Here is a 15,763-nt window from a genome sequence, read left to right as displayed (position 1 = left end):
GTGTGGAGTCACAGCTGCGGCTGAGTCTCGCAGTGCATGTTTCACAAGGAGAGCTCTGCAGGGACAGTATATTTTGAGTGTGCCTTGCTGTCAGCTTTCATCTTCCCAGCTCACCGCCATGCAGCTTGGCAAAACCTTCCCAGCCCAGACAGCTCTGGCTGGTGCGGCTCGCGTTACCTTTCCTCTAGGATCCCCACACCACCACGCTGAACGGTCCCTATTTTCACTGCTTATCCCTTGCTGCGTGTTAACCTCTCTTCCTCCTCCCTCCTTCTTCTGAATGTGTCTTTCTCTGCGTGCTGTTTTATTGCAACACAAACCTCGGCAATCCCAAGTTGCGGGCCAAACTTCGCAGCCCCGGGCTTCGGCCAGGCCGCACGGCCCGCTCTGCAGCGAGGTCTCTTGGCTGGGCTAGGGTGCAGCGCTGTTTTTTCGGGGGGTGCAAGGCAGCCCCCGGCCGAGCCCCAGCGCCGTGGGGAGCTTCTCCCTTCAACAGGTAGATGCCGGGAGCCGCCGCCGCGCTGCCTGCCCGCCGGGGCGGCAGCGCCCCGCTGCCCGCGCTGCGGGGAAGCAGCTCCGCACACGGCGGGCGGTTAAACCCTCCTCCGGAGCGCGCGGGGGGAGGGAGAGGAGGAGGAGGGAGGAGGAAGGCGGGGGGAAGCTGCTCCCCTCCCTCCCTCACTCCCTCCCTCACTCCGCGCCGCGGCCGGAGGAGCGCGCAGGCGGCGGCTGGCAGCCCGGCCCGGCGGCGGGCTCGGGGCGCGCAGCCCCGCGGTGCGGTGCGGTGCGGTGCGCGCAGCCCCGCGGCGCGGCGCGGGCCCCGGCCGCCCCCCGCTGGGGCAGCGGTGAGTGAGCGCGGGGCGCGGCGGGCGCGGGTTCGAGTCCCCGCTCCCCCCGGCTGCGGCGCGGGGAGCGGGAGCGGGGCGAGCTGTGCGCGCCCCCGGCAGCTGCGCGGAGTTGCGATAACCGCCCCGGCGGGGGCGGGCGATGGGGGCTGCAAGGGGCCGTGCGGACCCCGGCGGGCATCGGGCTACTGTGTGCTGCTGCGCCCCCTCCACCCCGCCCCCCCGGTTCGGCTATTGTCTGCGGAGCGGGGAACAATAGGGGGGCGCGGGGCGCTGGCCGGCCGGCCCCGGGGAGGGGGCTCTTCCCGCTTGCACCCCCAGCGGGGGCCCCGCCGCGGCGCCCCGGCCCCCGCACCTGCGGGAGGCGGCCGCGGTGCCCGAGCCCCTCCGCTCCCTCGCCGCAGCTCCGGGGCAGAGCGGGCTGCCCCAGAGCCGGGGGCCCGCTCGGTGCCTGCGGGGTAGGAAGAGGGGAGCCCCCGGGGCAGGCGCCCGGGCTCGCAACCTGTGCTGTGGTGGCAGTAGGTTAAGGAGTGGGAAGAGGTGTAAGAGGCTGTAATGGAAAATGCCTGGACGGGGATGATGCTGACCCCCGTTCCTAGAGCAGGATGGTAAATACAGGGGAAGGGTTTAGAGGGGAGAACAGCGTAGTAAAGCAAAGTCAAATTTCCCCCTGAATCCTGCAGCCAGGCCTGATGAGCACTGATGCTGAGGCGGGAGGTAAGGAACCCCCCTTTTCCTTTTCCCTTCCCTCCCAAAGGGACTTTCCAGAGCTGCAAGCTCTGAGGCTGGGAAGGAAGGAAGGGGAAAAGGGCTCCAGATGCTCCCCCTCCCCCGGAGTTACTGGGACTGTGATATGGATCTTTTAAAAGGAATAGTGTAATGCAATTAAGCATTAGATAGTCCCCACTGCAATATTTATCTGTTGTTCCTTGTTCTGCCTTCTGCCAAAGCAATTCTTGTCTGGACTAGAGAAGTATAATTGAACAAATAGTTCATTTTCCTGGCCGGTTACATTCTTAGTCTCTCCCCTGAATCTGCTGGCTGGCTGCAAATGCAGCAGCATCCCCAGGCAGAAACAGGGACCCTCTGGTGAGACCCGTGTTCTCATGGGCCAGCTGGCAAGAGCAGCTCTGAGTCACTGCTCACCTCAGTCATTTTTATAGTGGCAAAAGAGCAGGCTAGTTCCCTAACCTCTGGGTCATCTTATTTTCATAAGGGGAGTGTGAAGAAGAAATATAACAGGTGGTAAAGGCAGGTCCAGCCCACCACTAGTAGATGCTAGGTGCAGTTCAGGCAAGTTCCCTCTGTTGTCTCTTAACTTTGTCTTTACCCTGGAGGATAAAGGATCTCAGACTGTTTTGAGGTGATGCTGCTGTTCTGGCAGAGTTTGTTTGCTTGCCTGCCCTTCAAACTGTCCCTGTGGTGTTTGGGTCCCCTGCAACATGCACGTGCACAGAGGCAGGAGAGTGCAAACCCTACAGCCCTGCTTTTTTCCAAGAACAGAGCAGCTGGAGGGGTAGTGGCTGCACCTGGGTCCTGTCGCACATGCCTGCCTGGAGGCTGCATCCTCTCCCCAGGAATCTGCTCTGGATTTGTAGTGCACAGCAAGGAGCTCAGTGCGTGGGTATGCACAGATGCATTCTCTGCACCGCTGCGAGACTAGCTCAGCACTGGGAAATTGCTGCCTTTCCTTGTTTCTGGAGCTCTTTTTGTAAGTCTGCGTCATGCAGCTTTCCTTTTTCTGTTCCTTCTCCTTTCCTTTCTTCCTCTTTTTCTGTAGGCTGCCACCTGTCCCACTTCCCATTCATCTTCTCCTTCCCCTTTTCCTGCTTAATCCATTCTTTTTCATTAGTTTCTTGTTCTCTAAGTAGACCTTGTCCTCTTCAGTTTGCTCCCTCTCAGCACTAGAGAAGAAGCCCAGCCCCTCATCTCAGTAGGAGTATTCCTGCCAACTGTTTACAAAAAGTAGCACAATACCCAGACTGAATGCTGACATAATTACATACCCAGCCAGAGAGTGTAGTAAATAATCCTGCCTTTCAAGCATTTGCCCAGTGGTGAGTCTTTTGCCTTCTCCTTCGCCCCTGGGCTAAATGTATTATACTTGGCTTGCATTTACTTACATTCTGGAAACACTAAGTCAGCACAGTCAGTGCACATATACATGGTATCCAAGTGAACATATATTGATGACTGACACCGTATGTATGTACTGTGAATGCATGCGTTGCATGTCTGAATATGCATCATACAGTACTGTTCTTGTTCTGGCTTTAACAATAGTGCTTTGGAAATGCAAGGTCTGGGAAGGAATTATTGTTGAGTTGTAGATATTGTTCCATCAGCAAAGGAAACATAGTCATGGGGGTGAAGGTCAAGAACACCAGCAAAATGTGTGGGGTTGTTTAGCTGAATTTGCATGGTCAGGGTGCTGGATAGATTTCCAGGGTTTTGCATATGCACACATTATGATTGCAGACTGTGGGTTTTGCCAGCACTGTTGTATTTCCAGTTGTGCTTGTGAGCTTGAGTCTGTCTGCAGTTGCTTTGATTGTGAGTCAGTCTGTCTGCAGTTGCAGTAGCTGTGAATCAGTGTCTGCCTGTAATTATGTGGGTGAATCAGTGTTGGCTTGTTACACTTGTGAGTGCAAATGGTTTCCTGTAGCGGTTGTGGGTGTGAATCACTCTCCGCAGTCCCTCTGGATGTGTTTTCAAGTAGAGAGATGCAATACTGGGACTAGTTTTGTTTTGATGAGAGAAACTGTCAAGCAGCTTCTCATTTTGAAAAATTAAAGCTGGTTTTGAGTTGGGCACAGAGCTCGTTTAACTCTAGCATCAGCATTCTGCAGAAGAGATCCAGCTTAAGGTTTGCTCTCAAGATTTCTATGTTGCTCTGTTATTTCACTTGTGCCTCCTGTTTTGAGTGTCCTGTTCTCCTGGCATCTCTTGCAGAGCTGCAGACAAGGCATTTGGTAACGGTCACGTGGGCCTCATACCTTATTTGTGTGGCAGATCCTTGGGAGGGTTACTTATGGCATGTGCAGTGTGTTTTGGGGGACTAGTTGATGCGCCTCTCTCTGGTAGGAAAGCACAAACGTTTTTGTGCTAGTGAGTTGAAAGGAAGACTCTGGCTCTTCTGCCATGTGCCTCTTGCTGTGAGCTGGTGCTGCTTCTGTACTCAGACAGTAAACAGCAAGTTTGATTCTGGTAGATAGAGGTACTGCCGCCTGTTTCTTGTCCTCCGATTCTCATAAATGCTGTTGCAGCTTTGTCCTTCCAGGGTGCATCTACGCAGCACAAGGCAGTGCTAAACGGGGAGCCCAGTCCGAGACAGGTGGACTGTTTCAGGTGGTGGAAGCAGAATGCTTCCCTCGGTCCAGGCAGCAAACCAAGCTTTCCCCCTGCGTTTGCTGGTACCAGCAGTGTGGCTACGCTAGTGTGGCTGGATCGTGTCCAGTGCATGTGCCAGCTTGCATGTCCCCGCACCATATTGTGTGGTGTACATGTGCATTCCAGGGAATCTTAGAGCAAAGGGCAAGGAAGAACCAGCAGGCTGAGGGTCCTGCAAAACACCCGGGGTGCCTTATTCTGCCGTTTCCAGGCTGCCAGACAAACCAGGTCTGTTCATTGCTCCTCTTTCCCCCTAAATAAAAAGATAGCTTTGGTCCAAGTGACAGCCCTTTCTAGCTGAAATTATTGAGAACTGAAGCAAAACCTCCCCAAAGGGGAGAGAGCGCAGCATGTCCATCTCCTGCATTTATTGCTGCTGCAGCACTGAGCACTTGCTGGCTGCCCATCTCTGCAGAGAGCTTGGAGCTTTACCCAGAACAGGGACTGGAAGAGGTGTAGCTGTGATCACCACAAGGCTAGTATTTCCGCAGAGGATCGTGGTGGTGAGGCACAGTATCTTATAAAGGTGTTGCAAGTTGGACGATTTTGGAGTCCTTGAGAGATGTCAGAGGACCTATCTTGAAGCCTGGGACCTGTTTTGCAGAGGCTCCAGTGCAGTGAGGAAGGGCTTTAAGGAGCTGCTTGTGCTGCGCAAATGCACCTGACCTACAGGATGAGTATGCAGGCGCTGTGAAGTCACCTAGTGTGCTCTGCTTGGATGTGCCAGCGCGAAGGTGGGTGGATGTTCTTGGCACCTACTGCATCTGGATCTGCCTCCTCTCCCTGTGTGGAAGTGCTTGCATCTGGGGCTCTGGACTGAGGCTGCCTCTACTTCCAAGTCTGTTTTCCAGCTAGCATGCTAGCATCTAATTCCTCTCTGGACAGCCCTCCCAGAGATACCTGATTTGGCAATGATGCAGAGCACCTGCAGGCCCGGGGGCTGTGATGTTATGGGAGCTGTAGGTGCTTGGCACTCTTACAGCTGAGGCTGCTTCCACTGGTATTTGGCATGTGGGCACACTGGCCTGATCACGCTGTATGTACACAGCATTGCTGGTGCAGTAACAGGGGCAGATGAGTCCTTTGGGCCGCTGCTTCATGAATGCCACTTGCACCATGGGGCCATAACTAAGTGAATCAGATTGCTCCCTTGGCCACATATTTTTCAAAGGGGCAATAACGTGGGAGAGATGCAAATGTGACTCCCTCACAAATGCCCACATATGCCCCAGTGGATCTGTGAACCTCTATCTCTTCGTTCCCTTTCTATTGCTTGCAGTCTCCATCTCTCTGGGCTGGTCTCCCAGGTTTTTTGCAAGCCGTACCTTTCAGTCTCCACCTCCAGAGCTCTATCTGTCTTTCCCTTGTCAGCAGTAAGCCTGTGCTAATCACTCTTTCCTAGGAAGGCATTTCAGAATATTTAATGGCTTCTGGAATATGGATTTCTGGAAAGATCAAGCCCACTCTACAAAATCAGGATATACCCAATGTTCGTATAGTGACTAGGGGACCTTGCTGATCTAAAAGGTATCAGCACCTTTATGGTTCCCAAATCCTCATAGGAACAGAGATTGGAGTGTGTTTCTGCCTGGGGGAGGGAAGAAAGAGGCTTTTCCAGTTCTTCATTCCAAAACTGCACCTCAAGCAGGAAAGCTATATCTCTTGGAAGTGTTGTTTTGCTACGATGCTCCAGAGATTGGACAGACTACATGTGTTGGAGAGGACTGAGTATGTTTATGATGCCTTTAGGTATCTGATTATAAAGAGACCTGCCAAAATCTAGACTGCACCGAACTGTAAACTTCAACTATTGCTGAATTCCAGCTGCAAAGTGTTAGCAGGGCTCCTTAGAAAATCTGCATTTGATTCAGCTGTGGAGGTTACCAGCAACTGCAGAATTAGTGATGAATGCATGTGCTGCTAACTGTGCCATTAAGAAATGAGCAATGGGCAGATGGAGGAAGTGCGGAGTTGCTCTGAACGCGCACTATCCTGACAGACTCCATCTTGCGTAGGCATAGAAGGGACCCAGAAGTTATAGGGTGATGCTCTTAAACTTGCTTGTTAGAGGAGTCGGTCTAGGGAACTGTACCAATCTTCTCTGGTACAGAAATCTTAATCTTTGCATTCTGCTTTTTTCTTCACAGATACTATGCAGTTTCCTTTCAGTCAAGGCCTAATAAGAGATTTGGGGTCTTTTTTCTTCCTTGGGACTATTACCATCCAATTAACACTCCCAAACTCTTGCTCTGTTACATGCAGTTATAAATACACATTCCCTGCATCACCCCTGCATCCTTCCTTCCCTTAGAGGATCAGGGATTCCTGCAGGTATTTCAGATCAAGATGTTGACTGTTTTGGAGCCTTCCTGGATGGAAAACCGATGGCTGAATAGCATTTTGCTTAAGCATCTCCTGCCAGGGCGGCGCCAGTTCAGGCTGGAGATGCCCCAGCATTGCTTTTCCCGCAGACAGGCTCATGGGTGTTTCCGTTCCCTGCCTGTGCTGAAGAGATCTCGGCTGAGCGCTGAGGGGCTCCTCACTGCCTTATCTGCCTCCAGCAGTGGCTGTTCTGGGGCAGGGCCTCTCCAAGTGTGACTTTTGTGCTAAAACTGGGGAGCCCAGTTACTGGTCTGCTGAAACCGGGCCAGATATTAGCACACAGCCAGTCCAGAAGCCTTGCCACTGTTGAGGTTGTGCAGGCAGTAGCTACTAGGCTTATAGAGCATTTGAACCAGCTGAGGTTTTGCGTGGCCCTGCAGTTGGCAGAGGGAGCCCCAGAAATGGAGAGAGGCGGCGGTGGGAGCAGTTGTGTCATGGTGATCACTCAAGGCTTTGGCTAAGCTGCGTGTGCATGGGGAGATTTGAAAGATCCCCTAAACCATGTGAAAGGTGAAAAACACCTCATCTGCAAAGGCCTCCTTGTGCCCTCCGGAGTGTGCTGTAGGTGACCCTGCTTGAGCAGCGGGGTTGGACTAGATGATCTCCAGAGGTCCCTTCCAACCTCAGCAATTCTGTGATTTTTTGAGTCCGGGTGCGAGGGTGGTGAGCGGCACCGCTGGAAGGGCGGCCGTTCCCACAGAGGCTGCCCCAGGCAGCAGGCTGGCCGCAGCTCTCCCAGCGCTGTCAGGACAGCTCTCGCTCAGGGTCACAAGGCTGCCAGTCTTCATTGCTTTAACAGTTGTTAAAGCCCCTGCGTTAATCACAAATGTCAACCATGACCCTCAGGACTGGGTCTGCTTCTTGGTCCATCTCTGTCTTTAAGCAGAAGAATAAGAGAAGAGCGAGGTAGCTAAATGCAACATAGCCTCTTCTCTCTGGTTCACCCGGTAAAAATATGAAAGAAGAACCAAAGGAAAGAGGCAGAAAACAGTGCCAGGCTATTTTCCATGCTGTGCAGTCCTTCCTGAGTCCGTAAGAACAGCTTTCCCATAATGAACCATCCATCCATGTAGTCTCATGCCCTACCTTGCCGGCACCCTCTGTGCCAGAAAATGGAGCTGTGGCTGGCAAAGTAGCACCTGGGGCAAGGGGCAGAAGCCGCTTCTTTCCCAGGACCAGGTGTACAGAACTGCTTCCGATGTTTGACATGAGACTTAAGCACATATTTAACTTTATTCAGGCAGCCCTGTTATCCTTGGCTAGCACCTTCCTCAGCAGGACTGTGCAAATGCCAGATCAGCTGTTCACCTCCCTGTGATAACGAATGCAGGCAGCACGAATGAGGTTTGGTGGGACCATGATTGCTGTGAGCTTCTCAGTACAAACAGGCAGGTTAAACCAGAGAAGGGGCAAGCAACTCCTGCTTATGTCACTGTTCCTGGCCGTAACTCAGAATTACCCTGCCGCCTCATTGTCTGGCCCTCTTTTGTGTTAGCTGCTCTGTCCCGTTGTTGTCCCGGTCTTAAATCTGCGAAAGACAATCCAAGATGTCCCAGAGGACAGAAGAGCTTCTGAAGAGCCGGGAGGCACCTGCTGCAGAATGGGAGGGTCCTGGTTTGTATGCATATCGCTAGTTAAAAACTGCTGTCGGTGCAAATTCTGCCCAAACAAACAAATTCTTGAAATCAACAGTTGAATGGGAAAGTGTTGATTTCAATGAAACTTTTCAATGAGGGGGAGGAGAGGGGAGAGGGAAGACAGCAGTGTTTTTTGCTTTTGGCTAGTGTTTGAAATTGCCTGAGAAAAAATATTTTAATTAAATCGTATTGTACAATATGCAAGTTAAAGTGAATTGAAAGGATAAAGTTGAAAGGAAATCTGTTGAGGGAGCTGCTAATTGAAGGAGTTTTGAATTTGCCTTGTAAGAAACATCAACATTTTAGTTCTCCTTATTCTGATTTGGAATGAGTTTCCCCTAACTGTTGGAGTTTCCCACAGAGCAGATGTTCAGTTCCTAATTTGTCCTTTATCAGCAAATACTTCAGTTTCCAAGACTGTGTTCCTCCTTAGCTGGAGGAGCCAGCAAAGCCTTGGCGAGTCAGGGCTCGCCTCTTCCAGCGGTGTAGATATACCCATGCCCAGATGCTCCTACAGCCGCTGTTAGGAGTTTGCTCCTTTGGTGGTGTGAGGGCTGCACTTCCTTAGGTAACATCCTGATTAAATAAGCCCCCGAATCCCCCAATAAATGCTCACACATTAAATTAATCCATGCACTGATATTTGCTGAGGCTTTAAGTGAGTAATGGGGAAGAAAATAAAGGCAACGTACGCCTCTGAAATATGCTCTATGCAAAGGCAACGCTAGGGCCCAATGCAATTTTTTCTGTGCCTGCCACTAGCGAATAACTTGCCAGAAAAAAACCTGGGGTGGGTGAGTAAGAGCTTGCGGTGTCTGGCTTTTATTTTCTGCTTGCATGGCAGCTGACATATGTCCTCTTAGAGCCATACTGAGCTGAACAGCAGGGATTATGCACCACATCCAGGAGAACTGTAGGGCCATAGCATTGCAGGGCGATTGTGGAGTTGCTAAATGCAGAAATGCAATATAGCACACAGCATTTGGGTGATGCAGGAAAGCTGGTCAGTGGATGATCAGGTTTAGGAGCACTGGGAAGATGCTTCCCAGTTCTCTTTGCTCTGGCCAGCATGAGTAATGTATAAGTGTCTGCTGACACGGCGGGTTCGGCACGGATCGCTGTTTGGCCCAGGATGCGTTTGCAGAGGCGCGGAGCTGCCCGGCTGGTGAGACGACTCTCTGTCCCTGCAAAGACCGTAATCTGGATAGCGGTGTGTTTAGCGCAGTGCTCTTCTGCCCCTGCCGTGCGGCTGCTTCCCGGAGGCAGCGGGCTTTGTTCTCACCTTATCTATAGTTAGCGTGTTTGTACTGGAGCTCTTTGCACCTCTTGGCACACTGAGGGGAGGAAGAAAAAGATTTTTGGCAGCTCCTTTTCAGCCTTCTGCAATCAGCGGTTGGGGTAGTGAGCCCACTAGTTGGGCCTGGCCGCTGTGGTTTTGAGCCTCCTCCGGGCTGCATTGCCCAGGTGTGACCCACATGAGGTGTCATGGAGGAGATATGTCATGACAAGCTGCATTTGTGCTGGCTGCTGCTTGGCAGCACTATTCCAAGGTGCATCAACGTAATGAGATACATAAAAGAGAAAAGGCAGTTAAGTGTGCAATAACATCACAATAAAAGTAAAACTGAGCATTAATGAAAAATCTGAACATACTATAAATGTGGTGCAGTCAAACACTCCCACTACCTTGGGCCTCAGTATGCAAACTTAATAATTTCTGGTAGTGTCATCACAGGATGAAGTGAGGGCCTAACTGTCTGGAAAAAGGCACTTGGAAAATGTGGATTTGAGACTTCAGGAAAGCTTCTGCTGTGTGGGTGTCCCCAAGCCGGCATGGGCAGGGGAGCAGGGCAGGAGGTGATGGCCCCATGTGGCTGGGGGTCTCTGCGAGGCAAGGGCAGGCTGGGACGATGGCAGTCCCTTTGGAAGTGGATTTTTGCCATTGCTGGAAGGTGCTGAAGGCCCTTGGGAGCTGCTGGATGTGGTGTGGACGTGGGTGTGCATGTGTGTGTACATGCCTGTGCCATGCAAACCTTCCTGGCTCAATTTGTTGCCCTGTTGAGCTGCTCCTGCCACAGCAGCGTGGCTGGGAGCCCAGTTTGCAGCATCCCCACATGACTTAGCCAGCTACAGGCTTGCAACTGGGTGGGAAAGACCAGATCAGTGTCCATAAGGGGGGTAAAAGGTGTAGAGGTAGTTTATCTTGGATGCTTGGCTTTGCCCCTGCACTGCGAGCTCCGGGGCCAGTGGTGAGCAGAGGGTGCTGCTGCCTTTGGTCGCTCTGGGGTCTTTGGGATGTCGAACACTGGACCCCAGAAATGCTGACTTCTGGCTACCTGAACAGAATGCCATTTGGGTGACCTGCTGGGGAAAAAGTGGAACAAGTTGGTTGATTTCCTCCTAGTAAATAAAACCTCTTTTCTCCTCTGCCCCTGGCAGGTGCTGGAGATGCTGCTGCCCCACCCCCCCATGGAGGCCATGGCGCTGCAGCTCCCGGGACCGGCACCGCTCCCACTCGTCAGCCTGGGCGTCCTGCTCCTGGTCACTGCTCTCCCTGCCGACGCTGGGTAAGGTGGCAAGAGCCTGCGCCCTTCACCGGGGCCGGTGGTTTCCTGCTGAGCCAGGAGATCCCCGACAGGGGCCTGCCAGGCCCCAGCTTGGTCTGCTCGAAGCAGTCCAGGGTATAAATGCAGTCTTGTCCCCATTTCCTCCGAGATCTGCTGGTACTTTGCTTCAGCTTGCCTTTCCCAGGGATGCAGGAGTGGGAGGAGCGGTGGCCGCAACTCCCTGCTGGTGAGGCTCCCGCATCTCTGGTGGCCATGAAACGTGACATGTGGCCCTCCTCCCTGTCCCCGTGCCTCTCGCCTGGGGACGGTGCGCTCCCTTGCCATGGAGCTCACTGATGTACGTTGGCATTATTTGAGGTGCTGTGGAGGCAGGTGCTATACACTGAGGGAGACATGCAAATAATACATGACTTCTGTTAAAAAAAAAAAAAAAATTTAAACCTTGAGTATGCCAGGTGCATACTCAAGACAGAAACTGTCTGCTGAGTACATGTCCAGCAGCAATCAAGGATTTTAGTGTACGAAAAAGTGTCTGTGCTGCCCCTCTCCCTTAACTGTGCACCCTTCTGCATGCACTCGTCCATCCAGGTGCGCCCTCCGGCCAGATCTCACCAGCCCTCCTTCCTCTGCTTGCACCTATTGGTGCACAAGCAAATGTTTTGCATGAGCAAATGCATCCTGGGCGCAGCTGTACATGGCTCCGGTCTCGCGCCGTCCCTGCCACCCCTGCAGCAGCACATGGCTGGGGTCCGCTGCCCGAGCTGCGTACCTGGGTCCGGTTCCCGCCGCACCAGCGGCAGGGGTTGCCCCGCGTGCGGCTGCGTGTCCCGTCCTGGGTGCCGTGCTGCCTGCCAGGCAGCCCGCTGCTCCTGCCAGCCCCGCCACGGCTCTGCCAGCTCATCCCTCCCCCAGCTCCGATCTCTCGTCACGCAGGGAAAGCCCTGGTCGGCTCTGGGATTCATTTCCTTAATTGAACACGAGGAGACCCTTGCTCAGAGGTTAATGCACCGCTGTGGGAGCCGGCTCCCTGAAGAGCGTGTGCGCAGGGGGCGGATGGAGAGGTAATGACTTCTGCCTGAGCCTCTCCTAATTAAATTCATTGCAAACCTCTTCCTTAACTGAAATTAAAAGCCTAAAGGCTTTTAATTATTTTAAAACCATGAGCCACATATAACTACATATAACTTTGCAGTTCCTTTGACTTTGCTGGGGCTTTGCCAGGGATAAATGAGACCCATTTTCCCCCTTGCTAAAGGGCAGTTTTAGCTTTATGTTAAGATGAAGTGAGCCCCTCCAGGCTTCAGCTGGACCAAGGAAGTGCCATAAATCAGTGTAGGTGGAGATGCTGCTGGCTCTTCCCTGTTGTAGCCATTCCCTCTCCCTGCTTGTACTGCTTTTCCCTGGTCCCTTCTGAGCAAATCCCATGGTGCTCATGCTGAAGTTGAAATCTCAATGCGGGGCTAAGTAAAACAGCTTTGAAATTTGTAAACTTGTTTCCCCCATTGCTGCTGAGCCTCCACCAGGAGTTCCTTCACAAAAATCTGTCCTCTTGCTCTTTATATTACAGGAAATTTCTAAAGAAAGCTTATAAAACATTAACGAGTGAGCTTTCATGAGCAAGCTAGGTATTTGTAAGTTATAGACTTTTGCATACCCATCATCAGACACTGGTACTGATCGCTTTTATCCATGGTGTCGTTGAACACTGGTACAGTGCAAACTTCACCAGCTCCAGTCAACATTTGTTGGCATTCCTCAGAATTGTACTTCTCCGCAGAGAGTTGAGATGTTTTCAGTTTGTTTTGCACTCAGTGCCAGAGGGAAAGCCAAAATCACCCATTGTTCTGAATGGGTGGTCTCAAAAGCTGTGATGCGGTTCGTAATACTGAAGTGTTTTGATGTTTAAGAGCTGCCATATTGCCTTGGAGCTGGAGGTTGGTGTTTTCTCCGCCGTGCCTTATGGCAGCTCTAGTTTGAGCACTTCATGCCCTCATTCGGCTTTTGTCGGCTGAGCTTCCTGGCCTGACCACTTCTCCCGTGACAGCAGGGGTTGTCTGGCTAAAAATCGGAGAAGGCTAATGAGAAGTGGGATCTGATCCCTGGAGAAATGGACCTCAAGCACCTGAAATACAATCTACTAAAGTGTTTGGTCACCAATACAGACACAAATTAATGCCAAACTTGCCCCAAATGAAATATTTTAATTAGGTTCAGCATGCTGAATAGTATTGATTCAGTCTGACACTAAAAATACCCACAGCCTTCCCCTCTTCCAATTTTTTCTAGTAGAAAAAAAATATATTTTTTTTTCTTTAGAGGCTGGATTTTCTGTTGGGAAAACATGTGGATAGAAACCTCTGAGCCAGCTCTGCTACTTCTCACCTCTACTAACCCTTCACAGAGTGTTTACAAATAGCCCTGTAATAAGGGTAACTAGTCTGACTAGAGGGGATGCTGCGGGATTAAGTGTTGACCTGCTTAACTGATATTCCCCCTTCCTTTTCTCCCCATTCAATTGTTTCCTGGTTTCCGACTTTTCTTGCTCATAAACTTCAAAATATGACACAACAAAGACTTTTTTTTATATACGTAATCAGATGAGTGCCTCTTGAGAGAACATTTCCTGTGAAATTTTTGGATCGCGACTCCCACAGCTGTAATTTGTGGTGACCCGGAGGTTCAGAGAGACCTTCGCTTTCTAGAAACATGCCCAAATCCTCGTGAGCCCGTCCAGTCACTCTGAGCTGTGACAGCGGGGATTTTGCTGGGCAAGAAGTCATTGCCCCGCGCCAGTGGCTCGTCCAGTGTGCTCAGCAGAGCTGTCGGAGAGGGAAGTGACGGGCCAGAGCGCAGCCCCGCGCCGGGAGCACGGCGCTCCTGGGGCCGCCAGCGCCTCCCGAGCAGGCGCGTGGCGAGGGAGCGAGCCGCATGGATGCCCGGGTTCAGTCATGATGTCCTTCGTCGTGCTCTCCGCGCCGCGGGAGGGAAGTGCCCTTTGCACGGAGCAGTGCTAATATGGCACAGTGCGTGTGCACGCGCATCTGTGCACGGATCAACGGGAGCAAGAGAGGCTCAGGGCAGGGGGATGAGAGGGATGGAAAAGTTAGAAAGCGATGATTTAGCACAACTCTGGGTCACTGTTTGACAGGCTGTGGGGAGTGGGATCCTGCTTGAAAGGGTTGTAGGGCCCTGGTTGGCCGTCACCCCCATGCCTTATACCACCTCTATTGCTGGCACTGGTGCCTCTATGGTTTTTGCTGCGTTTGCTCGTGTTAATCAAGGCAATGCTCCCCTGCCATTTATTTCCCTGGTAGCAGCACGGTGCGGGCCCGCCAGCCCTGCTGCCCCCGACCCGAGGAGGTCCCTGAGCCGCTGCTGGCAAGCCGGCAGCCCTGGCAGCCTTTCGTCCTACCTGGCTCAGTTTCTGCAGCCGACGTGCTGCCCGTCTGTGCTGCTTCATCTTTTTTGCCTTTGTTGGCGTCTCTTTCTTTCCCTTTTCCATCTTTCCTGTGGTGTCTCTAGATTTTTCTTCTGGTTTTCTCTGTTACTTAATCTGCTGCCCGTTCCATCTGGTTTGGTCCTAACAGCTATTTCTGCTGGGGAAAGCTGTGGTTGGAGGCGCAGGACTTTCCAAGAGGCTTTATAATTGCGCAGCGCAGGTACTCTGGGCTGTCGAAATTCTCCTAGCCTCTTCTCTTAGAGACAGCTGGTTTCCACAGGATTTGTAGGCTCCTGTCTAGTTGATTGAAAGGGAGATGCAAAATGCAAATGTGTTATTTGAACCTCTTGGGCTTGCAAAATTGCTTCGGAGATTTTGTTTGGTGAGATGAGTTTTGTTTGAGAAATTTGCTACTTATTTTGTTCCACCTGGGGCAGAAAATACTCTGAGGAAATCATCTTATTTGGGGGCTTCCAGGCTTCTTGCATTGAACAGAGATAGGAATATGAAAACTCATTTGATTTTATAAAGAAGGAAGGTTCACAAACTACAGAAATGGTTCATAGGGAGTTTTAACGGTGGATTCAAGCTCCCAGCCTGCTTTACTTATTTCCTATTTTTCTGCCTGCCTCCCCTCCTCCCAGGAGCAGGGTATTTGAGAATTACTTGATATGGTAAATAACTGGCCCGGTAAATGACTGGCATCATTTATGCCAAGTCTCCTACAAGGAGAAGCTGATACTGGAATAACTCTGAGGTTTGCAAAGCCTCTGGCTCCTAAAATTTCCTCTCTCAGGGTGCTGGCTGAGGGATCCTGGGTCAGGGGAAGGGTGTCTTTAAAAACAGGGCTCCGAGACCGTTCCCTGTGGTGCTGCTCGTGCTGAGCATGGGAGCTTGGGGATAGGAGCTGCAGGACCCTTCAGCCTTCTCCGTGGTGGCCAAGGCAGGGACAGGGTAGATTTGGGGCTCCCTGCGGCAAGTCTCATACACCCATCACTCTGCCGCAGGCGTGCTGCATCCTGCAGTCCAAGGCCACGCCGCAGCGGCAGGCCGTGGCGTGAACAGGCATCCTTTTATTTTCAGTTAAGTGCTCAGAGCGTGTAAAGAATAGGTTTCTCTTCTGATTGTATTTTTTCTCTCCTTTTTCCCTTGTGTGCCAGGCTTTCGCAGAAGCATGTTTCAGACGTTGTTGATGACAGCAAAGATAACATCACCATTTTCACCCGCATCTTGGACAGGCTCTTGGATGGATACGACAACCGCCTGAGGCCTGGGCTCGGAGGTCAGTTGAGTGGAGGGGATGATATTTTCTACTGCACAGCTTTAGAAATGGGTGTCTACACAGACGAGACTTGGAGGCGTTTTTAACGAGTCTGATTCTGCGGCGAGGAGAGGCTGTTTCAGTGTCACAGCCACTCTGTTGCTGAGTTCTCCGTTTTCAGTCCATGCTATCTCATGCTTTGATATTTTGTGATAAGAGAGGTGCAAGTCTCTACAACTGTT

General features: G+C 51.9%; 1 protein-coding gene across 1 annotated transcript in view; it reads left to right on the top strand.

The window, feature by feature from the left end:
- Positions 1–808: 808 nt before the first annotated feature.
- LOC106498557 (gamma-aminobutyric acid type A receptor subunit alpha3) overlaps positions 809–15,763 on the top strand; it is a 75,739-nt gene continuing 60,784 nt past the window's right edge. The window contains exons 1-3 of the mRNA XM_067303893.1: positions 809–845; positions 10,694–10,821; positions 15,421–15,542. Of these exons, the coding sequence (XP_067159994.1) occupies positions 10,703–10,821; positions 15,421–15,542 (241 nt within the window). The 5' untranslated portion in view covers positions 809–845; positions 10,694–10,702. The remainder of the gene's footprint in view (positions 846–10,693; positions 10,822–15,420; positions 15,543–15,763) is intronic.

Source organism: Apteryx mantelli, chromosome 13, assembly GCF_036417845.1.
Source record: "Apteryx mantelli isolate bAptMan1 chromosome 13, bAptMan1.hap1, whole genome shotgun sequence".
Taxonomy (NCBI): domain Eukaryota; kingdom Metazoa; phylum Chordata; class Aves; order Apterygiformes; family Apterygidae; genus Apteryx; species Apteryx mantelli.
This window is presented reverse-complemented; position numbering and strand designations above follow the sequence as displayed.